Genomic DNA, 27,243 nt, shown 5'->3' on the forward strand with positions numbered 1-27,243 from the left:
AACCAGGGTTAGTCCCCCAGCTTGATGGTAATGGTAAAATGAGGAATATGCTGGACCATGAGGTTACAGATTGTGGTTCTTTTTTTATTTGTTGATGGGATAGGAGGTCACTGACAATGCCAGCATTTGTTGCCCATCCCTAATTGCCCTTGAAAAGGTGGTGGTGAGCTGCCGGTTGAATGCAGTTCTGCTGCTGCTGCTAAAAGCCCACAGCACCTCATGGATGCCTAGCTTTGAGCTGCTAGATCTGTTCTGAATCTAGCCCATTTAGTCCAGTGGTAGATGCCACACAACACGATGGAGGGAATCTTCAGTGTTAAGACAGGTCTTTATCTCCACAAGGACTGTGCGGTGGTCACTCCTACCAATACCGTCATGGACAGATGCATCTATGACAGGTAGATTGGTGAGGGTGAGGTCAAGTAGGGTTTTCCCTCTTGTTGGTTCACTCACCATCCGCTGCAGGCCCAGTCTGGTAGATACGTCGTTGAGGACTCGGCCAGTAATGGTGCTACGGAGCCATTTTTGGAGATGAACATTGAAGTCCCCCACCTGGAGTATATTTTGTGCCCTTGATACCCTCAGTGCTTCTTCCAAATGGTGTGCAACATGGAGAAGTACAGATTCATCAGCTGAGGGAGGGCGGTACGTGGTAACCAGCAAGAGGTTTCCCTGCCCATGTTTGGGCTGATGCCATGAGACTTCATGGCATCCGGAATCAATGTTGAGGATTGCTAGGGGCACTCCCTCTTGACTGTATACCACTGTGCCGCCACCTCTGGTGGACAGGACAGGATGGTAATGGAGGAGTCTGAGACATTGGCTGTAAGGTACGTTTCGTGAGTATGACTGTGTCAGGCTGTTGCTTGACTAGTCTGTGGAATAGCTCGCTCAATTTTAGCACAAGTCAGCAGATGTTTGCGAGAAGGACTTTGCAGGGTTGACTGGGCAGGGTGTTCCTTTGCTGTTTCTGACGGTCCATCCAGTTTTATTCTTAATTGATTTTTCTGTTGTGGTTTGATACGACTGAGTGTTGACACAACTGAATGGCTTGCTAGGCCATATCAGAGGACAATTAAGAGTCAACCACATTGCTGTAGGTCCTGGGTCACATGTAAGGCAGGGCAGGTCAGGGCAGCAAATTTCCTTCCCTAAAGGGTTTTTAACATCAAGTAGTTTCATGGTCGCCACTAGCTTTTTAATCCATATTTATTAATTGAATTTAAATTCCACCAGCTGTCATGGTGGGATTTGAACTTGTGGCTCCAAAGCCTTAGTCCAAGCCTCTGGATTACTAGTCCAGTAACATTACCACTATACTACCATTCTGATTGTTGACAGCAACAGACTTCAGTAGGACACAGACGCACTGGTGAAATGGGCAGACATGTGGCAGCTGAAATTTTGAATGCAGAGAAGGTAGGAAGATGAGAAGTGGCAATATAAACTCAATGGTACAATTTTAAAGGGAGTGCAGGAACAAAGACACCTGGAGGTGTATGTACACAAATCTTTGAAGGTGGCTGCATTTAGAAGTGAATTGTTTAGAAGTTACTTCCTTGTAATTGAATGCATCCAAAGTTAATAAACAAATTAATCAGCTCATGCATCTTTCAACCCTTCCCAATCATCTCTCCTGAAGGTGACACACAGTTACACAGGTGAGAGTACCTCAATTCTTCAGACGTGAGCTTATTCAGGAGCAGGGACTGATAGAGAATATAGGTTATGATAAATAATAAAATATTTTCCTCCACTTCCACCTACAAGTATGACTCTGAGCATATACTCACCAGGGCAGTCAAAGAATTCCAGGGCGTTGTCCTAAATTCTGATGCTGCATTTTCAATCTGCTGTAGAATGCAAGTCAAATTCACCAATTAATTTTAATACCTTGACAGGACAAGTTACTACATTTAATTAACTCAAGAGACAAGTTCTAATCCAGAATAGCCCACAGCGGGTTTTTAAAGATTATGCTATGACATCAGGGTTTTTGTTTAGAATGTAGTTTATAAATAGACATATAAAAGTTAACAGAGTGTAAATGTCTGAGTATTGAAGCCATCATTTCACCTTTGGCAACAGTTGACAAAATAAATATGTAGGGTGTCCAAGTACATCCACCATACAGAAATCTAAGGAACTGATATAAAGTTTTGGTAAAGGGGATTGGTGGTTCAGTGATGTACATATGAACATATGAATTAGCAGCAGAAGGCGGCCACTTGGCCCCTCAAGCCTGCTCCTCCATTTAATAAGATACTGGCTGGTCTGATTGTAACCTTGACTCCACATTCTCGCCTACCTTTCATCCCCTTGCTTATCATTAGAAGTTTCACTTCTGAGACCTAGTTTAGAATCTAGCTCTGGGTTAAAGGTGCCAATTGCCAATGTTTTGTATGAAAATCCCTCAGGTGGTCTAAAGCCAGTTCCAAACATGGCCTGTGCTGTAACTCAACACTGATGCTTATTGGAAGAGTGTTCCATCCCTAGCATCAAGGCGGCACAGTGGCGCAGTGGTTAGCACTGCAGCCTCACAGTTCTAGGGACCCGGGTTCGATTCTGGGTACTGCCTATGTGGATGTTTGCAAGTTCTCCCTGTGTCTGCGTGGGTTTTCTCCGGGTGCTCCGGTTTCCTCCCACAAGCCAAAAGACTTGCAGGTTGATAGGTAAATTGGCCATTATAAATTGTCACTAGTATAGGTAGGTGGTAGGGAAATATAGGGACAGGTGGGGATGTTTGGTAGGAATGTAGGATTAGTATAAATGGGTGGTTGATGTTCAGCATAGACTCGGTGGGCCGAAGGGCCTGTTTCAGTGCTGTATCTCTCATCAATTAATCCCTCACTTTTGTAAGCAGAAAAATTACAACAAGCGGCACTAGTGAGGCTTTAGGCCTAGATTCATTAGGGATGAATGAAAATCAAAATCTTTCTTTTGAGCATTCTGGGTAATTATTAACAGAGTCATCGGCCAAAAAGGGTTCAACAATGTTATTTCTGTTTCAGAGTCTTTCAATGAGCTAAGGGAGCAGTGAAAATCAGCTGAACAAGCCAAATGGCGGTCAGTGATACATTGTGGTGTCAGCTAAAAACGAGTATCTCCTTATTGACCTCCTGAAGCAGTTAAATGCTTAGAGTTGCTTCTGAAGTTTGGTGATCTGCTGCCTGAACACTGCAAGTGTGGGACTGATGAATTTAGCTGTGGATCTGCCCAGCGCTCCATCTGCTGTTGTTGCATGTTAAGCATAAACTTCCATTAAAAAAAAAGGAACCGATAGCAGCTACTCACAGCACTCTGAGGAAATCATTCGAGTTAGCACTCTTATTTAAGTGGGGAGATACAAGAAAGTTGAAGTGTGCTGCAATTTGTAATTGTTGTGAAATGTGTACATACCAGAAGCTAAACCTACAATTCCTCTTAAATGTTTACAGTTTCTAATAGGGCTTCGTGAGTTATAAAGAAACAGTTGTGAGGTGCATATATGAAGAAAGCAAGTTTCATTTCCATTTTTTGATAAATAAAGTACAATAATTGACGCATTATGTACGGTTTCCGTTCACCTTGAATATTAAAACATTTAAATAAAAACAAAAACAAAGTTTGGGGTGATTAAAAACCTCCCATTAAATTCAAAATGTCGAAAGAAAGTGCACTCTTTAATCCTAAATAGATAAATGCATTTGTAGATAGGATATAAAACCAATGGAAATGTGTAACACAGCATCAACAGGAAAATACCAGGGATGATAGGTTACACTTATGAAGCGATACTAGAGAAGTCAGGGCAGAGAAGGGTAAGGATGATAGGATGATGGTCTTCACAATTACGATAAGGTCAATAGTAATTTATTGTTTCAGCCACATGGTTAATGACAAGGCACAGGTTTGATATGATCACAAAAAGAATTAAAAGGGGAGGTTGATAGAGAGAGAAAGAAAGAGAACGGTTAGAATGTGAATTTCTCTGTCACAAACCATTGTTGAAGCAACATTTATAAGTTATTTTAAAAATAAATTAGATTGTTGCTTGAAAAAGGAATATTAAAGGAAACGAGCACCGAGCAGATTAGACTGGGTGACTCATAAGGAAAATGTAGGCGCGGACTTGATTTGCCAACTGCCTTGTTTCTGTGGTATAATATTCTAAAAAGTGCAAGATTGGGTTTTAGTTGAGCTTTACAGGCAAGAAAGGCCCCAAAGTTCAATTCCCTCTTTGTGCCAGAGTCACTAGCCCTCCCGGATGTTCGGGAGTATTCCAGAATGGAACATGATTCCCCCAGAAACTGTTAGAGAGAAGTTTGTCCTTTAAATTTCTTGCTGAGGTAGCCCCCACCCTTTTCTTCCCCCTACCCTTCCCCCCAAGTTGTGAGATGTTGGTAGCTGCTGCCACAGAGAAACCTCCAGCTCGGTGATATTAACCTCCTTCACCTTCCCTCCACACATGAATCGCAGAGAGTCAGCCCCTGCCTAGCTGGTGGAGAAACATCTAGTATTCTTTTGCAGGCAGCAGAGTAGGAGAGAGAGGGGTGGAAGATGAGAGGGGTGGCGGGATAAGAGCGGAGGGAGGAGAAGGGGGGGGAGAAGACGAGGTGGGGGGGGGGAAGGACGAGGGGGGGGGAAGGACGAGGGGGGGGGGAAGGACGAGGGGGGGGGGAAGGACGAGGGGGGGGGGGAAGGACGAGGGGGGGGGGAAGGACGAGGGGGGGGGGAAGGACGAGGGGGGGGGGGAAGGACGAGGGGGGGGGGGAAGGACGAGGGGGGGGGGGAAGGACGAGGGGGGGGGGGAAGGACGAGGGGGGGGGGGAAGGACGAGGGGGGGGGGGAAGGACGAGGGGGGGGGGGAAGGACGAGGGGGGGGGGGAAGGACGAGGGGGGGGGGGAAGGACGAGGGGGGGGAAGGACGAGGGGGGGGAAGGACGAGGGGGGGGGGGAAGGACGAGGGGGGGGGGAAGGACGAGGGGGGGGGAAGGACGAGGGGGGGGGGAAGGACGAGGGGGGGGGGAAGGACGAGGGGGGGGGGAAGGACGAGGGGGGGGGGAAGGACGAGGGGGGGGGAAGGACGAGGGGGGGGGGAAGGACGAGGGGGGGGGGAAGGACGAGGGGGGGGGGAAGGACGAGGGGGGGGGAGGACGAGGGGGGGGGAGGACGAGGGGGGGGGGAAGGACGAGGGGGGGGAAGGACGAGGGGGGGGGAAGGACGAGGGGGGGGGAAGGACGAGGGGGGGGGAAGGACGAGGGGGGGGGGGAAGGACGAGGGGGGGGGGGAAGGACGAGGGGGGGGGGGAAGGACGAGGGGGGGGAAGGACGAGGGGGGGGAAGGACGAGGGGGGGGGGAAGGACGAGGGGGGGGGGGAAGGACGAGGGGGGGGGGAAGGACGAGGGGGGGGAAGGACGAGGGGGGGGGAAGGACGAGGGGGAAATCGGAGGGGGGGGAAATCGGAGGGGGGGGGAAATCGGAGGGGGGGGAAATCGGAGGGGGGGGAAATCGGAGGGGGGGGGAATCGGAGGGGGGGGGAATCGGAGGGGGGGGGAATCGGAGGGGGGGGAAATCGGAGGGGGGGGAAATCGGAGGGGGGGGAAATCGGAGGGGGGGGAATCGGAGGGGGGGGGAATCGGAGGGGGGGAATCGGAGGGGGGGGAATCGGAGGGGGGGGAATCGGAGGGGGGGGAATCGGAGCGGGAGAAGAGGAGCGGGAGAAGAGGGGGGGGTGGGGAAGAGGGGAAACAGAGGGGTGGGGGATAGTGGGGGGCAGTGGGTGAAGAACAGGAAACAGGAGGAAAGGGACTCGAGGGAACAGGGGGAGACAGGGGAATGGGGTGAGCAAGGGGCCCAGCAGGTTTTGTAGAGCTGGGAGCAACTGCAGCAACGTGGTGCATTGGAGCAAACACAGAGAAAGGAGCAACTAGTAAAAGCACGAGTGAAATTTAGGGACCTTATTGTAGGCAAATAGTGAAAGATGGTTTCTATTGGTGCGCAAATGGGGAACAAGGGGAGGGAGACTGAAGATTCTGATTGAAGAACCAAGGAGGAAGGGAAAAGGAAGACTGTTGAAGTTACTAGACCATGGGACGGCTCATCACAAGTGCTTACTGAGAAAGAGACTTGATCATCAATTAAGAGAGACTGGGATAAATATTTGAAAAGGAGAAATGGGATACAAAAGAGAACATCAGCATCAACACTGGGCTATTGAGTCTGAGTCCAGGCAGTGGTTTAGGAATGTAGGTGCTGAGCTGAGTTTAGGACAACGTGCCCCAAACATCAAGCATACTGCCCTTTGAGTGATCTCTTGGTTTGGTTCAGATCAGTATATGCTGGCTGCTTTTGACTTGTGAAGTCCAAATCAAAGTCCAAGGAGAAAGGGAGGTCTGTTAAAAGTGACCCTTACGGGGGAACCTGATTGTACAAATGGTTGTAGTTGCAAGGCGAGTGTCAGCATATTATAGAATTACTCCTAGTTAGGACGTTGGGACATTGCTCCTATTACTTTGTTAAATTCTTTCCTGGGAGGTAGGCGTCACTGGCAAGGCCAGCATTTGTTGTCCATCCCTAATTGCCCTTGACAATTGAGTGGCTTGCTAGGCCATTTCAGAGGGCAATTAAGAGTCCACCATATTGGTGTGGGCCTGGAGTCACATGTAGGCCAGACCAGGTAAGGACAGCAGATTTCCTTCCCTAAAGGACATTAGTGAACGAGATGGATTTTTATGACAATCAGTGATAGTTTCATGATACCATTACTGAGAATAGCTTTCAATCCCAGCTTTTTATTAATTGAATTTAAATTCCACCAATTGCCATGGTAGGATTTGAACCTGTGCCCCTAGGGCATTACCCCAGGCCTCTGGATTACTAGTCCAGTGACATTACCACTATGCCACTGTGTGAAAAACACATGCCATTATTCATGTGCAAATCGGCCCGCAACTTATAGCAAGGAAGAAATACCTCATGAATTGTGAATCACAAGTTGCTGGACGATTTGCGCCACTCCACTGTTAGCTTCCTGTAAATGGCATTGCATCCTTAACCCCCTTGAGAGTTTCATGAACTTTTTGCATTTCACATTAATTGCCCAGTAAACTCATAACAGAAAGTCCAGTAATTAGTAACTCAAGTATCCTTTTAACAATGAGATAATTATTAATGACCAACAAACAACTTCTCTTGCCCAGAAAATGAACAATTAGAAAGTGTGGAGTCTTATTCCTTCAGGTTGGGAATTGGAGATTTTTAAAATGCTAAATTTTACATTTTTATTCTTACTTCACATTTCTATTTATTTTCTCTCTCTCAATCGAATCTTTCTTTCCCTCTCTTTCTGTACCTAATTTGACATTGCATTCGTCCTCCTTCTCAGTCCTTCCGCTGTTTATTTTTCAATCCTTAAATCTCATTAAATTAAGATACACAGTTTGTCCCATAGTTCACTCAAGGTTCCAGGTTCTCTGTAGCATTGATATTGTCTCACTCTTCCATTAACTTACAGGGGAAAAACAAAATTATTAGCTGAAGGGTGCAGCAAAAAGTATAAATATCCGGACTCCACTCCAGCAAACTCTGACCCTATATGTTTATCTCAAGGATCAAGGAACCTCTGTGGGTGCAAACTCAAAGTTAGACCCAAAAGTCACCCAATCTGGCAAGCATTTTGCCAATTTCAAAAAATGCGCATGCAATTAAGAAAGCAAATGGTATGTTTGGCTTTATTATAAAGGGATTAGAGTACAAGGGTGAAGAAGTTTTACTGCCATTGGACAGGGTCTTGGTGAGACCACACCTGGAGTCCTGTGTGCAGTTTTGGTCTCCTTCCCTAAGGAAGGATATACTAGCCTTGGAGAGAGTGTAACAGAGGTTCACTAGACTAATTCCTCAGATGAGGGGATTGTCCTATGAAGAGAGATTCAGTAGACTGAAACTATATTCCCTGGAATTAAAAAGAGAGATGATCTCATTTAAACAGATGAAATTCTTTATGAGCTTGATAGACACTGGAAGGATGTTTCCCCTGACCGGAGAGTCTAAAACTAGGGATCACAGTCTCAGAATAAGGGGTCAGCCATTTAGGACTGAGATGAGGAGAAATTTCTTCACTCAATCTTTGGAATTGCCTACCTAAGTGAGCTATGGATGCTCAGTTGTTGAGTATATTCAAGATAGAGGTCAATAGATTTTTGGGTACAACGGGAATCAAGGCATATGGGGATAATGTGGGAAAGTGGAAGATCAGCCAAGATTGTATTGAAAGATGGCGCAGGTTCAAAGGAACAAATAGCCTACTCCTGCTCCTATTTCTTATTCTTATCCATCCAATGTCATCAGAATATGCAAAAATTTAAAATGGGTGAAAATATGCAGAAATCAGCACAAAATAAACATGGCCCAAGGCCCAAACCTGCATCAGTTTCTTCGAGTCTTAAATTTAAGCTTCAACCCATTTAACCATCATTCCTGCACATCAGGCAGAGCTGGTTTAAAAACCTAATATCAGGGAAGCCTTTCACTTTTTGATGTGACTTTTACTTGTGCTATCAAAATGCATTGAAATGGAAAATACAGAGCAGGTATTGTTGAGGATAACATTTTTCAAAATGCTCAAAAAAACTGCAATTAAAAGACCAGAAAAATTACTTCCTTACTATCTGTGCCTGAAAATACAGCCATAACGTCCAAAGAAAGTCCCAAAAAAGCAAAATTGGCAGAAACTCATATTTCAGAGTCCTGGACAGGGCCAATATCGTGGGTGAAGATTACTTCGGATGAAGGGTTTGTTGGACAGAGGTAAAAGATGAAGACAACTTGAGCATATTGTATTTAAGTGCATAACTCATTTACAACCAAAATTTTTAAGTGATGTAATTTGTTTGCGGCAGATTACGGTGTACCTGGATGTAAATACAGAGTAAACTCCAAGCCATGGCAATTTTATATTTGTTGCAAACCTAGCATTCAAAATTTACCAAACTAGTATGGAGAAATATTGTCTTGTGCAAACACAGATATCACATTTCCCTGATTTAACAGGAAGTTTTGCACATCAAGTAACTAGTATCTGCCTGCTGTAACTCTCGGCCGATCTTGCTAGAGCAGAGCATCACATTGCATATGCCACTAATTAGACATTTTCCCGCATCCTTGAGCTCAAAAATATTTTGTGCTGTAACTCATTGGCAGTGCAAGTTGATAATGGTGCAGCGAGGGCAAGGCGGCATCTGGGACTTTTGTGAATGGCAGGACAATAGTCTGTTTCCCAAACCAATAAGGTTAAGGATCAAGTAAAACAGAGGAATGACAGAGAGGGAAATAGGGTGAATTAGAGTCAAGTCAGGTACAGAAAGAGAAATAGAGAGGAAAGATTGGAAGTGTGAGAGGAAAAGAGACAGAAAGCAAAAAAAAATTAAAATTTGACATTTTTAAAATTTCAACAATTTACTACACGCAGGCAGACGATTGAACACTTTATATTGTTCCCATTCTGGTATTGCATTAACAATTATCACAACATTTAACTGGTACTTGCCCTATTTATTAGCAGACTTACCTTTGTGGCAAATTTAATAGGAAATTAATGTGCAAATCCAGCAAGTTCTTAAAAATGATAGGGAGGCTAAGGGTGAGATGCTGTTTGCGTGAAGCAAAGAGCAGAGTGATGTAAATCGACCAGCAAGTTCTATAGATTCGCAACTCACTGCACATCTCTTTATCCCCTGAACTCACTGGATAATTTGTACATTAACACTGGTGTGCATTGTTAACATGCCATTCTTTTTCCAGCAAGATCAGACCCACTATTTCAATACCTACCATTTCTGTGTATCCCTCTGATATCTTCAGTTTTTCTATGATGATTTCCTGTATGCATCTACTCAGTAGAAAGGCCTGCAAAAAATTTAGTATCGGTTATGCCAGAAACAATATCTTGATGGCTCATATTTCAATACATACGCTGCTGAATTGGTGGCACCATCACCAATTACCTGTCCGTTTGCTAATTGCAGTGCATGACCTGACTAAGCCATTCCCCACCAATTCTCACTGGCTTGTCCTCCCTGCTCTTATCCACCCCCGGCTCCCCACAGTTTTTACATAACACCTCTCCACCTGGCACACCTCAGAATGGAAATTAAGTCAAGTAGATGGGGAGAATCAAATTAGCAACCTCACTGTTCACCAGCACTATGTATTGGTGCTCCAATAGAGAGCTCCACTCTGCTAATCCAAAAGCAATCTTTGTTCAGAAGCAAAACCGCAAGCAATACAGCAAAATAGAGCTCCAATGCACTGTAGTATGGAGTGCTAGAGTGCTCAATTGTGCATTAAAAAATTGCAGGACAATTATTTACATTGACTTCAGTCATGCTATAACAAAAAAAAGAGTTAAAAAGCCAAGGCTAGGGGCCTCCCACACAGTGGTAGACAGAATCAGAAGCCTCGCTTGCTGTTCTTTTGCCCCTCCAATGGGCAGTTTCAGATCATCATTGATGAAGGCTGAGGAGCAGGTTGTCCGCCCAAGTTCACGGCTGGGAATGATGTGTATTGACCTTAGAAAGGGGCAAAAAAATTACAAGTCCAGATAGTTAACAGCTTTAATAGTTGTTTTGCTGTACAGGCAAAAGAGACTGGAGGGACTAAATGGCCTAGACCTAACAGTCAACTACAGGACTTCTAAATGGAGGGCCAAAATTTATTTGAACCTCACTACCCCTCCTTGTCCAATGTTTGTTAATAATCTCACTGTGCCATCAGAGAGAGTACTTGTTATAAATAGAGTGTGTGCAGCAAATAATAGCTGGTCCAACCTCAAAATGTACCTTTCTTATTATTTTTATTACTACTATAGAGCATTATAACAGATAGCAACCGCTAAAAAATTTATAGCTCAGACTGTCTTACACTCATATAAAGCAGTACAGGAAAGGAGGGGAACACATAGAGTCATTGAGTTATACAGCACAGAAACAGGCCCTTCGGCCCATCATGTCCGTGCAATCTATTCTAATCCCATTTTCCAGCACTTGGCCCATAGCATTGTGTGTTGTGGTGTTTCAAGTGCTCATCTAAATACTTCTTAACTGTTAGAGAGTTCCTGCCTCCACCACCCCTCCAGACAGTGTATTCCAGATTCCAACCACCCCCTGGAGGAAAAAACAATTCCTCAAATCCCCTCTAAACCTCCTGCCCCTTACCTTAAATCTATGCCTCCTGGTTATTGACACCTCCGCTAAGGGAAAAAGTTTCTTCCTATCTACCCTATCTATGCCCCTCGTAATCTTGTACACCTCAATCAGGTCCCCCCTCAGCCTTCTCTGTTCTAAGAAAAACAACCCTAGCCCATCCAGTCTCCCTTCATAGCTGAAATGCTCTAGCCCAGGCAACATCCTGGTGAATCTCCTTTGCACCCTCTCCAGTGCAATCACATCATTCCTATAGTGTGATGCCCAGAACTGTACACTACTTCAGCTGTGGCCAAACTAGCATTTTATACAGCTCCATCATAACCTCCCTGCTCTTATATTCTATGCCTCGGCTAATAAAGGCAAGTATCCCATATGCCTTCCTAACCACCTTATCTACCTGTGCTGCTGCCTTCAGTGATCTATGGACAAGTACCAAGGTCCCTCTGACCCTCTGTATTTCCTAGGGTCCTACCACCCATTGTATATTCCTTGCTGGTCCTCCCAAAATGCATCACTTCACACTTCTCAGGATTAAATTCCATTTGCCACTGTTCTGCCCATCTTACCAGCCCATCTACATTGTCCTGTAATCTAAGGCTTTCCTCCTCACTACTTACACCACCAATTTTTGTGTCATCTGCGAATTTACACTGATCATACCTCCTATATTCGTGTCTAAATCATTAATGTACACTACAAACAGCAAGGGTCTCAGCACCGATCCCTGCGGTACACCACTGGTCACAGGCTTCCAATTGCAGAAACAACCCTCGACCATCACCCTCTGCCTCCTACCACTAAGCCAATTTTGGAATCAATTTGCCAAATTGCCCTGGATCCCATGGGTTCTCATCTTCTTAACCAATCTCCCATGCGAGACCTTATCAAAAGCCTTACTGAAGTCCATGTAGACTACATCAACTGCTTTACCCTCATCTATTCATCTAGTCATCTCCTTGAAAAATTTATTCAAGTTTGTTAGACATGATCTCCCCCTGACAAAGCCATGCTGACTAACCCTGATTAATCCCTGCCTCTCCAAGTGGAGATTAATCCTGTCCCTCAGAATTTTTTCCAATAGTTTCCCTACCACTGATGTTTGACTCACCGGCCTGTATTAACTTGGTTTATTCCTGCTACCCTTCTTGAATAATGGTACCGCATTCGCCGTACACCAGTCCTCTGGCACTTCTCCTGTGGCCAGAGAGGATTTGAAAATTTGTGTCAGAGCCCCTGCTATCTCCTTCCTTGCCTCATTTAACAGCCTGGAATACATCGCATCCGGGCCTGGGGATTTATCCACTTTTAAGCCCACTAAAACAGCTAATACTTCCTCCCTTTCAATGCTAATTTGTTCGAGTATATCTCACTCCCCCTCCCTGATCTCAACATCTACATTGTCCCTCTCCATAGTGAACACAGATGAAAAGTAATCATTTAAAACCGCATCTACGTCCTCCGGCTCCACACACAGATTACCGCTTTGGTCCCTAATGGACCCTATTCTTTCCCTGGTTACCCTCTTGCCCTTAATATACTTATAAAACGCCTTGGGATTTTTCTTTATCTTGCCTGCCAGTGTTTTTTCATGCCCCCCTTCGCTCTCCTAATTACTTTTTTTTTCAGTACCCCCCCTTACATTTTCTATACTCCTCTAGGGCCTCTGCTTTTTTCAGCCCCCTGAATCTGCCATAAGCCTCCTTATTTTTCCTTATCCAATCTTCTATATCCCTTGACATCCAGGGTTCCCTGGACTTGTTGGTCCTACCCTTCACCTTTACGGGAACATGTTGGCCCTGAACTCTCACTATTTCCTTTTTGAATGGCTCCCACTGGTCTGATGTAGACTTTCCGAAAAGTAGCTGCTCCCAGTCCACTTTGGCCAGATCCTGTTTTATCATATTGAAATCGGCCTTCCCCCAATTCAGTACCTTTAGTCCCTGTCCATCTTTGTCCTTTTCCATAACTACCCTAAATCTTAGAGTTATGGTCACTATCACCGAAATGCTCCCCCACTGACACTTCTAACACTTGTCCGGCTTCATTCCCTAGGATTAGGTCCAGTACCGCCCGTTCACTTGTCAGACTTTCTACGTGCTGGCTCAAAAAGCTCTCCTATACGCACTTTAAGAATTTCGCTCCCTTTAAGCCTTTTGCACTAAGACTACCCCAGTTAATATTGGGGAAGTTGAAATCCCATACTATTATTCCCCTATTATTTTTACACCTGTCTGAGATTTGCCTACATATCTGCTCCTCTATCTCTCCCTGACTGTTTGGGGGCCTGTAGTACACTCCCAGCCAAGTGATTGCCCCCTTTTTGTTTTTAAGTTCTACCCATATGGCCTCATTTGAGGAACCATCTAAGATATCATCCCTCCTTACTGCAGTAATTGACCCCTTGATCAACAGTGCAATGCCACCTCCTCTTTTACCCCCTCCCGTCACGCCTGAAGATCCTATACCCTGGAATATTGAGCTGCCAGTCCTGCCCTTCCCTCAACCATGTCTCTGTGATAGCAATAATATCATAATGCCATGTGTTAATCAATGCCCTCAATTCATCTGCATTACTAGTCAGACTCCTTGCATTAAAATAGATGCAATCCAGCCTCGCATTGTTCCCTTGTGTCTTAAAAGATCAATGTTTGCTTTGCGTTCCAGACTGACTTAATTTCTCTTCTATATTTGGCTGTGCATCACCCCCTACTGTATCTATCCCATCCCCCTGCCAAATTAGTTTAACCCCCACTGCCCACCACCGCCCCCACCCCCCCAAATAGCATTAGCAAACTTCCCAGCAAGGATGTTGCAATACAGTTGTAGTGATAATCCAAAATTACCATGTGGTGAATTCATAATGCTTGTACACAACTAGAAAATGAGGAAATATTTTGGCATTCACGGAGAAAACAGTTTCCAGCAAACTTACTTTCAAAAGGAACCAAGTAGAGGAAGTTGCACAGCAAGAACCTTTTTTTAAAAAAAATTAATGAAGTAGCTGGGTAATGTTTGAGAAAATGAATGGCATCCAGTACATTTTTTAAAAAATTATTGAAATTCCCAATCCTATTTTCATTTGCTCTTGCCTCTGAAAGTTGAAGAAAAGCCTCCACTCAAGTTATTGTTTTGTTTGTTGAGATGCCCATTTGAATGGCCATTGCTGGTAGTCCTTTATCAATATTTTGTGGTGGTATGTCTTGATCAATACAGGAATTAGTTTCCCTTGAGATGGTTTTTCATTGCCCCTCCAAATCTGGTGAATTAGCACCCCCCAACCCCAGAGTTGGAAAGCTAAGTAGGAATGAAGGATGAACCTGATGGGCTGAATGGCCTCCCTCATCTGTACTTACATTGGGAAATTCTAGTTAAGATCATAATTAAGATCCTATTTGATAAGTATCCAAGCAATGTTGTGGTTACCAGGGTGGCTCAAACCAATGCATATGTTTATGAGTGGGCCAAAGACTCTTGATTTATTCTCAAGTATGGAAAATATTCAGTAAATGCAAAATGTCTTTCATTACTGAAAGGGTAGTGAAAAAATAGCTCAAATTCCTGGTGGACCACTGTACAACTGGAAATACACTGGGGCAGGATTACTGCTGATTAATTGGTCCTACTGGGCCAAAATCCTGCGGTCAGAAACTTAACATACTTTGGGCAGATGCCAATGTTGTTTTGGAGTCCCAGATAAATATCACTGTGCACCCTGCAAAGCCAAGCCAAGGTTAAAGGGCTGAAGTACCCAGAAATCAAAGTTCCTGCTTTCCCCACAATAATAAACTGTTCAATGATTTATTAATTAATCATGGTGATGTTCAAAGTTACCGCATGAAACTAGAAAAACCCTAGAATAGGAGGGCTATTTTATCAACTTCAATATATTAAACATTTTATTATATATGATAATAATTAATAGCGAGGAGAGAGAAATTCTCATTTCCTACATGAAGCAGCTTCGGAAAATTTGCATACAAATTATTCCAACTGAATTCAGATCCAGTTTTAATGATCCAAGCAACTAGAAACAAATGTTCTGGAGAAAGATAACAGTGTTGCTCAGTTGGTCTGGTTTCCTATTCTTTGTACTGTTACAAGCGTCAGTGCTGAACCAACCTGGTGAGTGCAAATAGTGATCCATCGGCACAGATCTTGGCTATCTTGATATTCAAAACTCAGTTCCGGTTTCACTTCTGTTTCTTCTTGTACCTATAAAAGAAAACCAATGAAAGAAGAAATTATTTGCATGGAGCTAAAATCAGACAAACAGTAAAATACAGTGAACATTATCTGAGTTACACTTTATCGTAACATCTGGATTCCCTTAGTTTAGCTGCAGAGTTAAAGATTTCTTCACACCAAAACCAAAACCCTAAATGTAACATCTGATTCTGATACGATTAAAAACAAATTCTGAAAGTAAAACTCCGTTTTTCCCCAGACAGCCACACAGCCCTGCTCGTCAAAACTGCCATGAAAATACAAATTCAGATATTAATTTGGAAACGTCTTCCCTTGCATAATTCAAGCACGTACTATGAGAGACTCAGTCCTTCATCAACATTATGCATTGAAAAGCCTTCAGGACATACTTCACCCGCGGCATTGCCCACGCGCAACCAGAGGATATGCTTTTGCCTTTCTTGTGAGGAAGTAGCGTTTTTCATGGCAAGAGAGGATATTGTTTGTTGGAGGTTGGTTCTGAGTGTAAGCATTTGAGTTGGGTGCAGGGAATGGCTAAATAGCTGGCGCAGTGAGAAGCTGTGGTGTATGCTGAGTTTAGGGAAGTGGTGAGTACTTAGAAAGGAAAGTATTGAGAACTTTGGAGGGGTTGTTTGTACTTAGGTTTGAGCAGAGAAGGGGGAAGAAAGAGTAGGTTGAGGGGGCAGAGGAAGTAATTGGCGATGAGCGGTTAGAGAGGACATAAGGAGGCTACAAAGGGATTTAGATAGGTTAAGTGAGTGGGCAAAGATCTGGCAATTGGAGTATAATGCAGTAAATGTGAAACTGTCCACTTTAGCAGGAAGAGTAAAAAAGCATATTATCTAAATGGTGAGAGACTGCAGAGCTCTGAGATGCAGAGGGATCCGGGTGTCCTAGTGCACGAATTTCAAAAGGTCAGAATGCAGGTACAGCACATAATTAGGAATTAGGACTGTCATTGTTTATTGCGAGGGGAATTGAATACAAAAGTAGGGAGGTTATACTTCAGTTATACAGGGCATTAGTGAGACCACATCTGGAGTATAGTGTACTGTATTGGTCTCCTTATTTAAGGAAGGATATAAATGCGTTGGAAGCAGTTCAGAGGTTTACTAGACTAAAACCTGGAATGGGCAGGTTGTCTTATGAAGAAAGGTTGGACAGGCTAGGCTTGTATCCACTGAAGTTTAGAAGAGTACGAGGTGACTGGATTGAAACATACAAGATCCTGAGAGATCTTGACAGGGTGGATGTGGAAAGGATATTTCCTCTTGCGGGAGAATCTAGAACTAGGGGTCACTGTTTAAAAATAAGATTGAGATGAGGACAAACTTTTTCTCTCAGAGGGTCGTGAGTCTTTGGAACTCTCTTCCTCAAAAGGCAGTGGAAGCAGAGTCTTTAAATGTTTTTAAGGCAGGGGTAGATGGATTCTTGATAAGCAAGAGGGTGGAAGGTTATTGGGGGTAGGTGGGAATGTGGAGTCGAGGTTGCAATCAGATCAGCGATGATCTTATTTGATGGTGGAGCAGGCTCGAGGGGCCGAGTGGCCTACTCGCTACTAAACGATGGTTAGAGGACATTTAGGGAGAAAATGGTAGTTGGCATAGGTGGAGAGTGAGGTTCTAGGGATTGAAGCACAGGTAGGTCAGGAGTGAATTGGAGTAACGTGAAAGAATAGAAGGATAGTAGAATAGGAAAGAGATTTGGCGTCATTGAGTTGTGGTTGTGTTGACTCTCATGCTCACAATTTGAGAAAATAAAACAATTTATGTAAAAACTGAGCATTATTGAGATTTTTAGAAATGTAGGTGAGGGTCTGGGAGCAGAGTATGGTTCCATTTTCAATCAAGAAGGCAGATAGGTTAAAATAGACTTCTGATTCTCCTGGCTCTGTGTTAAGGTAATTGAAGAACTTACTATTTTAAGGGCTGCTGGTTAGACTATGCCTGGCATATGCTCAGTGCTGATAAGTTTCTGAGAGGGGCACAATTTCTCCCTCCTTGTGTGTGTGACTGACCATACTTGTATACAGAGAGCTCCTTTCCCTAGGGCTTTCCATTGCAAACCGTCAAGACGGCAAGCAACAGTTCCTCACAAACCAATTTTTTCAGCTTCTGGGGAAAAGACTTCACATCTCCACAGACACCCAGGCTTGGAGTGGAAACTCCAACTTTAAGTAAGAATCCCTACCCAACCACTTTCTGGGAGCTTGAGCATGAACACACTGCTACAGTAACTTTACATATACATGCAGCACAACTGGTTACTCAAACATAAAAAAAATCCAATTATCCATAACCAAATAAATCAGCGGGTATTCTATTGAGCCAATAAGTCCAGAAAATTTGGCTTGGTGAGGATGCAGGTGCTGCAATTGGCATCCATGTCACCAGGATAAGAAGGGTGAGAGGAAGGGGCAAGTTAGCCTGGTGTCCTGCCGATGAGCATTATTCATAGGTAGACATTGAGGACAGGACCAACCTCAGCTGCGATATCGCCAACAGTTAGCTTACCTGCTGGTATTCAGACCCTTAAATTGCATGGGACAGCACACCCAGCACCACTCTGCGTGTGGAGCGGAGCCCTTGTCTGGCTGCCAGTGAGGCCACAGACCTTGTCCCCTATACAGGGAGCAGGGTGTTTGGCAGTTGTTGGCACATCACACCAGCAAGGTGGTACCCATCTCAATCATCTAGTCAATGTTGGCATAGCACCCAGCCTCTCCAACAGGACCCTGAGGGGAGGGGGTGGGGGTAATAAGGGACAGGTGGAAGATATGTCCCCCAATGGAATTTTAAAAAGCCAATACAAATAGACGGGGGTTTGGGGGTGGCTCGAGGGAGAGCACCTGCTGAAAACCAGATCCACCCCAATTTCCTACTTCCCACCACCACCCTCAGATGGAAACCACCCTTTCTGCCCTCTTAGACCCTGAGAATTTCAGAGCGTGGCTGTAACCACACGTACAAAATGAGCCAATCCCACCATGTCAAAGTAAACTGGAAAAAAGTTTAAACCCCTTGTGGCATGGATAACCATAGCCATCACCCAAACAATAACTCCTGTTATTCTAACTGACATGGGTCTTGATACCTCAACCTTCCCTTGCCATCAGCTCTGGTACTGCATGTTGGTTCAATCTTGCCTGCTTTTCTGCTGTCCCCTTACAGTTCCTGGGGAACACCACTTGTCATTGAGAATTTACACCCTATATTCCTGTGAGATATGCTCTGCCTCCTACCTCCTAATCAAGTACCAACTCACGTCACAAGGTTAAGTCCAATTCTGTGCGCTCACACTTTTGATTATGTTCTCTTGTGCCTTCTTGAAATGCGTGTAGACAACATCCATAGACACTCCCCTATCCACCAGGTTGATAACCTCCTCAAAAGGATCAACTAGATTAGTCAGACATGAGCTACCCTTCAGAAATCTAGGTTGACTTTCTTTGATCAGTTCATATTTGTTCAAAACCTCAGGTCACTCAGTCCCTGAGTAAATGTTCATCGTGTATACAGTTTCCAAGTGTTTAGTACCCAAAAAGTCGCTCAAGCCTCAAAAGGTAGGTAGATGTTTAAACAGCAAAAAACAATTAATTCTCTATAAGCAGTCTCTGTTTTCTTTTCCAACCATCAAATAAACCTTGAACACACATGCTCCTTCTCATGACCTGTTAATAGATTTAAATAAATGCCAGCTTTGCCTGAAATAAAAGCTTTGGCAATTCAATCTCCATGTTTACTTCCAAATCTTTTGGAAAAGGTAAAGAAACACTTATTCCTCACAGGATGCAGCAGCAGTTAAAAATAGAATGGTAAATAAAACAGAAAATATATGAGTCCAAAGTTTCACAAAAGGTGAATAAGATTCACCAGAAATATAATGATCCTTATAAGGACATAATATGCTGGTATTTTAAGCAAACTTCAGATCCAAGAATTACCATCCTGCAAAACATGAAAAATATTTGATCAAATTTGGCTGAAAATGTAAAAAAAAAATTACTTGCCTGTATACTGATTTTCCAGCACCTTATTCTGTTAACCTTGAAGCTGACCTCTTTAATATGGTTCCTTGGCAACTGGATACAGCAGTTAATTTCATCATTGCCCACACGAACCACAGCAGGACAGTTAGGCTCTGTATAATCACAGGTGCAGGCCTCAAATAGTAGATACCCATAGAACTTTACTTTCGCTATAGATTCAAGGAACTGAGGACAAACAATTTAAAACAATGATTTTTATATAAATTCTCTCTCAAGTTCATGACAGCTGAGCAACAGCTGTTGGCAACAACTTGTATTATATAGCACCCTTGAGATAATAAAGCATCCCAAGGTGTTTCACAGGAGCATTATCAAATTTGTCACTGAGCTACATACAGATATATTATGCCTCCTTCAACAGCACCTTCCAAACCCACGACCTCTTCCACCAAGAAGGACAAGGACAGCAGACGTGTGGGAACACCACCACCTGCAAGTTCCCCTCCAAGCCACAAACCGTCCTGACTTGGAACTATATCATCGTTCCTTCACTGTCGCTGGGTCGAAATCCTGGAACTCCCTCCCAAACAGCACTGTGGGTGTACCTGCACCAGATGGACTGCAGCGGTTCACCACCACCTTTCGGTGCCCACATCACATGAAATTAATTTTTTAAATGACCAAAAGGTTTTAAGGAGTGGGAGAGAGGCAGAAAGGTTTAGGGAGGGAATTCCAGAGCTTAGGGCCTTGGCATCCAAAGCCACGCCACAAACTGTGGAGCGATTAAAATTGGATATGCTCAAGAGGCCAGAATTAGCAGATTGAAACATAGAAAATAGGAACAGGAGTAGGCCATTCGGCCCTTTGAGCCTGCACCGCCATTCATTATGATCACGGCTGATCATCCAACTCAGTAGCCTGTTCCCGCTTTCACCCCATACCCTTTGATCCCTTTAGACCCAAGAGCTATCGCTAACTCCTTCTTAAAAACATACAATGTTTTGGCCTCAACTGCTTTCTGTGGTAGCCAATTCCACAGGCTCACCACTCTCTGGGTGAAGAAATTTCTCCTCATCTCAGTCCTGAAAGGTTTACCCCGTATCCTTAGACTATGACCCCTGGTTCTGGACTCCCCCACCATTGGGAACATCCTTCCTGCATCTACCCTGTCAAGTGCTGTTAGAATTTTATAGGTTTCTATGGGATCCCCCCTCACTCTTCTGAACTCCAGCGAATATAATCCTAACTGACTCAATCTCTCCTCTTACGTCAGTCCCGTCATCCCAGGAATCAGTCTGGTAAACCTTCGCTGCACTCCTTCTATAGCAAGAACATCCTTCCTCAGATAAGGAGACCAAAACTGCACACAATATTCCAGGTGTGGCCTCACCAAGGCCCAGTATAATTGCAGCAAGACATCCCTGCTTCTGTACTCAAACCCTCTCACTATGAAGGCCAACATACCATTTGCCTTTTTTACCGCCTGTTGCACCTGCATGCTTACCTTTAGCGACTGGTGTACGAGAACACCCAGGTCTCGCTGCATATTTCTCTCTCTCAGTTTATTGCCGTTCAGATAATAATCTGTCTTTCTGTTTTTGCTACCAAAGTGGATAACCTCTCATTTATCCACATTATACTGCATCCGCCATGCATTAGCCCACTCACTTAACTTGTCCAAATCACCCTGAAGCCTCTCTGCATCTTCCTCACAATTCACCCTCCCACCCAGTTTTGTGTCATCTGCAAATTTGGAGATATTACATTTAGTTCCCTCATATAAATCATTAATATATATTGTGAATAGCTGGGGTCGTAGCACAGATCCCTGCGGTACACCACTAGTCACTGCCTGCCATTCAGAAAAAGACCCATTTATCCCTACTCTTGTTTCCTGTCTGCCAACCAATTTTCTATCCATCGCAATACACTACCCCCAATCCCATGCGCTTTAATTTTACATGCTAATCTCTTATGTGGGACTTTGTCGAAAGCCTTCTGAAAGTCCAAATAAACCACATCCACTGGCTCCCCTTCATTAACTCTACTAGTAATACCCTCAAAGAATTCTAGCAGATTTGTCAAGCATGATTTCCCTTTCGTAAATCCATTCTGACTCTGTCCGATTCTACCACTGTTCTCCAAGTGCTCTGCTATAAAATCTTTGATAATGGATTCTAGAATTTTCCCCACTACCGAAGTCAGGCTGACTGGTCTATAATTCCCTGCTTTCTCTCTACCTCCCTTTTTAAATAGTGGGGTTACATTAGCTACCCTCCAATCTGTAGGAACTGTTCCAGAGTCTATAGAATCTTGGAAGATGACCACCAATGCATCCACTATTTCTAGGGCCACTTCCTTAAGTACTCTGGGATGCAGACCATCTGGCTCTGGGGATTTATCGGCCTTCAATCCCATCAAGTTCCCCAACACCATTTCTCTACTAATACTGATTTCCTTCAGTTCCTCTCTCTCACTAAGCCCTGTGTTCCCCAACATTTCTGGTATGATATTTGTGTCCTCCTTCGTGAAGACAGAACCAAAGTATGCATTTAGTTGGACAGCCATTTCTTTGCTCCCCATAATAAATTCCCGTTTCTGACTGTAAGGGACCTAAATTTGTCTTCACCAATCTTTTTTTCTTCACATACCTATAGAAACTTTTACAGTCAGTTTTTATGTTCTCCACAAACTTGCTCTCGTACTCTATTTTCCACTTCTTAATCAATCCCTTGGTCCTCCTTTGCTGAATTCTAAACTGCTCCCAATCCTCAGGTCTGTTGTTTTCCCTGGCAAATTTATATGCCTCTTCCTTGGATCTAATGCCATCTCTAATTTCCCTTGTAAAGGTTTGGCTACCTTTCCCGTTTTACTTTTGCGCCAGTCAGGGATAAACAATTGTTGCAGTTCATCCATGTGCTCTTTAAATGTTTGCCATTGCCTATCCACTGTCATCCCTTTAAGTAACGTTTCCCAATCCGTCATGGCCAACTCGTGCCTCATACCTTCGTAGTTTCCTTTACTAAGATTCAGGACCCTGCAGATATCTCAGAGGGTTGTGGGGTTGGAAGAGATTATAGCAATACAGAGGGTCGAGGCCATGTCGGCGTTTGGCAAAAAAGGATACGAATTTTAAAACTGAGGTGTTGCTTAACCGGGAGCTAATGTAGGTCAGCGAGCACAGGGGTAATGGCTGAATGGGACTTGGTGCAAGTTAGGACATGGGCAACAGAGTTTTGGATGACCTCAAGTTTATTTTGGGGGGGTGGGGGGTGGGGGGGAAATGTGGGAGGCCAACCAGGTCAAGTCTAGAGGTAAAAAAGGCATTGATGAGGGTTTCAGCAGCAGATGAGATGAGGCAGGGGAGAAGTTGGCATTGTTACAGAGGTGGAAATAGGCACAGTGATGGTACTATAATGTGGTTAGAGACTCATCTTAGGGTCAAATATGACAGCAAAATTGCAAACACATTGGTTTAGTCTCAGACTGTTGCCAGGGAGAGGGATGGAGTCAGTAGCTCGGAAATGGAGTTTGGAGTGGGGACCGAAAACAATGCCTTCAGTCTTCCCAATATTTACCAATAATTAATTGGCGAAGGAGGAAATTTCTGCTCATCCAGTACTGAATGTCAGCTAAGCAGTCTGATAATTTAGCAACAGTGGAGGAGTTGTGAGAGGTGGTGTCGAGATCGAGCTGCGTGCCGTCAGTGTACATGTGAAAACTAAGGCTGTGCTTTCAGATGATGAGAAATAGGAGGGGGCAAAGGACAGATCCTTAGGGGATACCGGGGTGAACAGTGCAGAAACAGCAAAAGAAGTTACTGCAAGTGATACTCTGGCTATGAATAGATGAGAATGGAGCCAGGTGAGAGCAGTCCCACCCAGCTGGATGATAGTGGAGAGGCGTTGGAGGAGGATGGTGTGGTCAACTGTGTCAAAGCCTGCAGACAGGTCAAGAAGGAGGAGGAGGGATGGTTTACCTTTGTAAAAGTCTTTGATAAGAGCTGTTTCAGTACTGTGGCGGGGCGGACACCTGATTGGAGGGACTAAAACATTTAAATTATGCCTTTGCATGGCATTTTTCAGGCTTAACCAAATCTCTACCAATATGACAAAATCCATCTATTAGAAGGCCTCCTATTGACTGGCTTGTTGATTACCATCTGTCTTAGTGTTGCTAAGAGAAGAATTTGCTGGAATGAGGCATTTTGTGGCATGTCCAGTTATTTAGACTATTTCCTACACCCTTCTGTTTAAATATTTTTTGCTCTGGAAGATGCTGGAAGTACGAGCGGATAACTACACGGCGAGGGAAACAGGGTACCTGGGACTCTGGTGAACAACAGGGTATTATCTCCTTAATCAAATGAGATTTAAGGATTGTGAAACAAACAATGGAAGGACCGAGAAGGAGGGTGAATTCAATATCAGATGAGGTACAGAAAGAGAAATAGCAAAAGAGAAAGATTGAATTGAGAGAGAGATAAAAAAAAAGGATAGAAAGGAAAAGAATGAGTTTTTGAAAAAAAACTGTGGTGATTCACAATTCACGGGGTATCTGTTCCTTGACGTAAGTTTATGAACAATTTGCATTAATGATATGTTGCTCACACGTTCTTTTTTTCCCCCAGCAAATTCCAGCACATTGAACAAAACTAATTTTACCTTTCTTTCCATTTCAGCATCCTGGAAAGATTTGAGTTGCTGGTACTGCTCCGGAGTAGGACTGCTCCAACCTCTCTCCAGCTCGTACGTAGCCTAAATTGTTTGGGGGAGGTTGGGGTGTGGGGGGGGGGGGGGGGGGGGGGGCGGAAGGGTGAAAAAAGAGGGAAGAAAATCAATAAAATTCCTGCTGTTTATATTTTGTAATCTTTTCGGAGGTGATTTGCTGTAAATCTTTTGTACAAGTGGGTTAAAATTCTGTTTTGTCTTCATTTCAGCTATAATTCAAGTATTCAATGATACAATGACAAACTGAAAACAAATAATTAACAGCCAATTTTGATTGCACAACAGTAATCTTAAGGTCTTCAAATAATACCTAACTGAAAAGTGGATCTTGATAAGCATCATGTAAAAAATATGGCCAAGAGTTTCTGCTTTGGGCATAAATTGTATGAATTTACTGAAGTTTTTCTTTCCCTCAAGTTTCCACTCAAACTTGAAATCTGCCATGGACCAGCACAATTGGGCAGGGTTTTAGATCTTAATTTTTAGTTTAAAAATTTTGTATTAACAAATATTCTGTGATATATTTGAGAGTGGTAGCCTAATACAATTTTCTTAATACAGTTGAAAATCGGTTTATCACGAAAAGTAAGCCGTTTTATAGGGTTGAAATTTACCAGCTGTCTGATGTCGGGGGTCGTGGAGGTGGGGTGGGGGGCGGGGTGGGGAACGGGGCCCGGAAACTTTTTCTGGCAGAGGCCTGCCCACTACCCCTGCATCGAGAAGGACCCGTCGCATTTTACCGGGGGCGGCGAGGCCTCGGTCCGACTCCCCCGTCCTCGGCGGCTGGGCCTTCATTTTAATATTAAAATAATGACAACACATGCAAATAAACCTACCTTGTCCCGACAGTTGTCCCACACTGATATTCCGGCCAGTGGCTGGTAGTCCCATTTGGAGATCCGAAGTAAGACATTGGCGGGGAGGGGGGAGGCGTGAAACGTTCAGGGCCCAGGAGGAATGGGGAAAATCCTTCCATTAGCTGAGGGGATGGTGGGAAGGGATTGAAGGGCAAAGTTTCAAAGCTCGGGGGGCAAGGCTGAAGATTAGAAAGGAGGTTTTCTGGTGTGTAAATAACATTAAATGGCCATTGACTGGAGTGGTGGGGGGGGGGGCGGGGGGTTAAAGAGGGGCCTTGATTTGTTAAGAAAGTTTTAAATTTTAATTTGCCCTCAATGTGACTTTAAAAATTTAAACTACTGGTAAGGGTTTGAAGCCCTTTAAAAATGGCGCCGGCGTCTGTGCAGTGGTGCTGGATGCTATTGCCGGGGATGGAGTGGCGGCCCCCTCTACGTCATTGGGGGTGGCCGTTCCACCCTCTCCATTTAAATGAGCCGCCACGCTAAATATAGCGGGGGCACAGTGATGGACGATCTGCGCGGGCAGACCTCCAGCTTCAAAGCGCGCTGCTGTGATCGGCGGCCACTTGTAAAATTCAGGCCATAATGTCTAGTTCACCACCTGTGAGTAACCTAAATTTAAATAACCAAAAAATGACTGAGAAAATATACAGACCATTTACTAATTTCATTGGTGCACAGTAGTCAGTTGTTTAGCAAATTTTAAAAGATAAATATGTAAATGCTTTTGAAATGTACCTATTAGCGTCCACGTGCCTAAAAAAAAGTAGCTTAATTTTAAGAGCCTCCTCAAAGGCTTGCAGATGGCTGCATTAAGCAGAATTCACAATAGTGATCATTTCGATCCGAGAGCGTGGCCAATTCTGTAGATGGGGTCTGCTACTAGCGTGATTATTTTAAAAATTAGCACAAAAGGTAACGGAAACTCAATTTACACTGAACATAATTTGCATGCAAAATTCCACAATCTTTCCCACTGGTTTGGCCATTTTCAGTGAATTGCACTGAAAAAGCACAACCTAGCAGAAACTCCTACTCCACGAGATTGCTGCCTTGCACAAATGTTGGAAACATATTATATAAATTCTTACATCTTATATCTACATGCACACACACGCAGTGCGGCTTACAAAGGAAGCTTCATTCTAATTTAATTTGTCTTGCTACAATGAAAGTTATATAAATAAATATAGATAAAAGCAAAATACTGCGGATGCTGGAAATCTGAAATAAAAACAAGAAATGCTGGAACCACTCAGCAGGTCTGGCAGCATCTGTGGAAAGAGAAGCAGAGTTAACGTTTCGGGTCAGCAATTCCGATGAAGGGTCACTGACCCGAAACGTTAACTCTGCTTCTCTTTCCACAGATGCTGCCAGACCTGCTGAGTGGTTCCAGCATTTCTTGTTTTCATTATAAATAAATATAGATCCAGGTGATCAGACTTCCTACGTATACCGTGGATTATATTTTCCTTCTTTATAATTATCTCCTTCTTTTGCTGAAGTTAGCAACCATTGGAAAATATACCCCATGTTTGCTGTATTCCTGATAAAAATGGGCATGTCATCTACATAACACAATTGGTGGGAATTAGTAATGTAGGTTGTAATGTTAGATTGTTGTCCAACAATTTTGATATTTTTAGTCAGAATAAAATCTCCTAGCTTTATCTTTTTAACAGGATTATTAAACATTAGTTGCAGAAGATTGAAAAAGGTTCTTATGGTTCATAATACTGCATGTTGTACTTGGTCTGTGGATCAAACAGGCTTCAGAGGCTGAATGCCCTTTTGTTCTATACTTCTCATGAACTTTTAAGTGTTCAACTGGAGTTCACTTAGCTGGTTACGTTCACAACCTGAGCATTTACAACACTGCTATTGATGTGCGCAGAAATCTATTTCTCTTACCTGGCTGTACAATAGGGTGACACCACCAGCACTTTCCATAAGCATTTTATCTTCCAAGGGATCGAAATAACTGAGAAGAAAGGAAACATAATCTTGTTAATTAAAAGGACTGGAATTCACCTAATTGCAAGACAGTTTGCAAACACAAAATAAAATTGGCTCATTCACTGGATTTAATTGACTGGCTCCGGTATTCCAAAATTCCAGAGGCTGACAATTTGCTCCTAAATATGGTTGTGCAATCCAACATAGACGTGCACATTTAGGCAGCAGTTAGTGAAGAAATATTGCAGCTGTAAACACAAGTCCCGTTTGTTTCCACAGATTCTTTCCCTAAGATTTTACTTCCTATTTTGATTCTTTTCAGC

At 43.8% G+C, this 27,243-nt stretch overlaps 1 protein-coding gene across 1 annotated transcript in view; it reads right to left on the reverse strand.

Annotated features, from left to right (window-relative positions):
* Positions 1-27,243, reverse strand: part of rnf19a (ring finger protein 19A, RBR E3 ubiquitin protein ligase) — a 247,116-nt gene that overhangs the window by 150,089 nt on the left and 69,784 nt on the right. Inside the window, 6 exon segments of the mRNA XM_068032374.1 lie at positions 1,777-1,853; positions 9,811-9,885; positions 15,303-15,395; positions 19,399-19,602; positions 24,042-24,134; positions 26,876-26,945. Coding sequence (XP_067888475.1) covers positions 1,777-1,853; positions 9,811-9,885; positions 15,303-15,395; positions 19,399-19,602; positions 24,042-24,134; positions 26,876-26,945 — 612 coding nt within the window.

Source organism: Heterodontus francisci, chromosome 5 (assembly GCF_036365525.1).
Source record: "Heterodontus francisci isolate sHetFra1 chromosome 5, sHetFra1.hap1, whole genome shotgun sequence".
NCBI lineage: Eukaryota > Metazoa > Chordata > Chondrichthyes > Heterodontiformes > Heterodontidae > Heterodontus > Heterodontus francisci.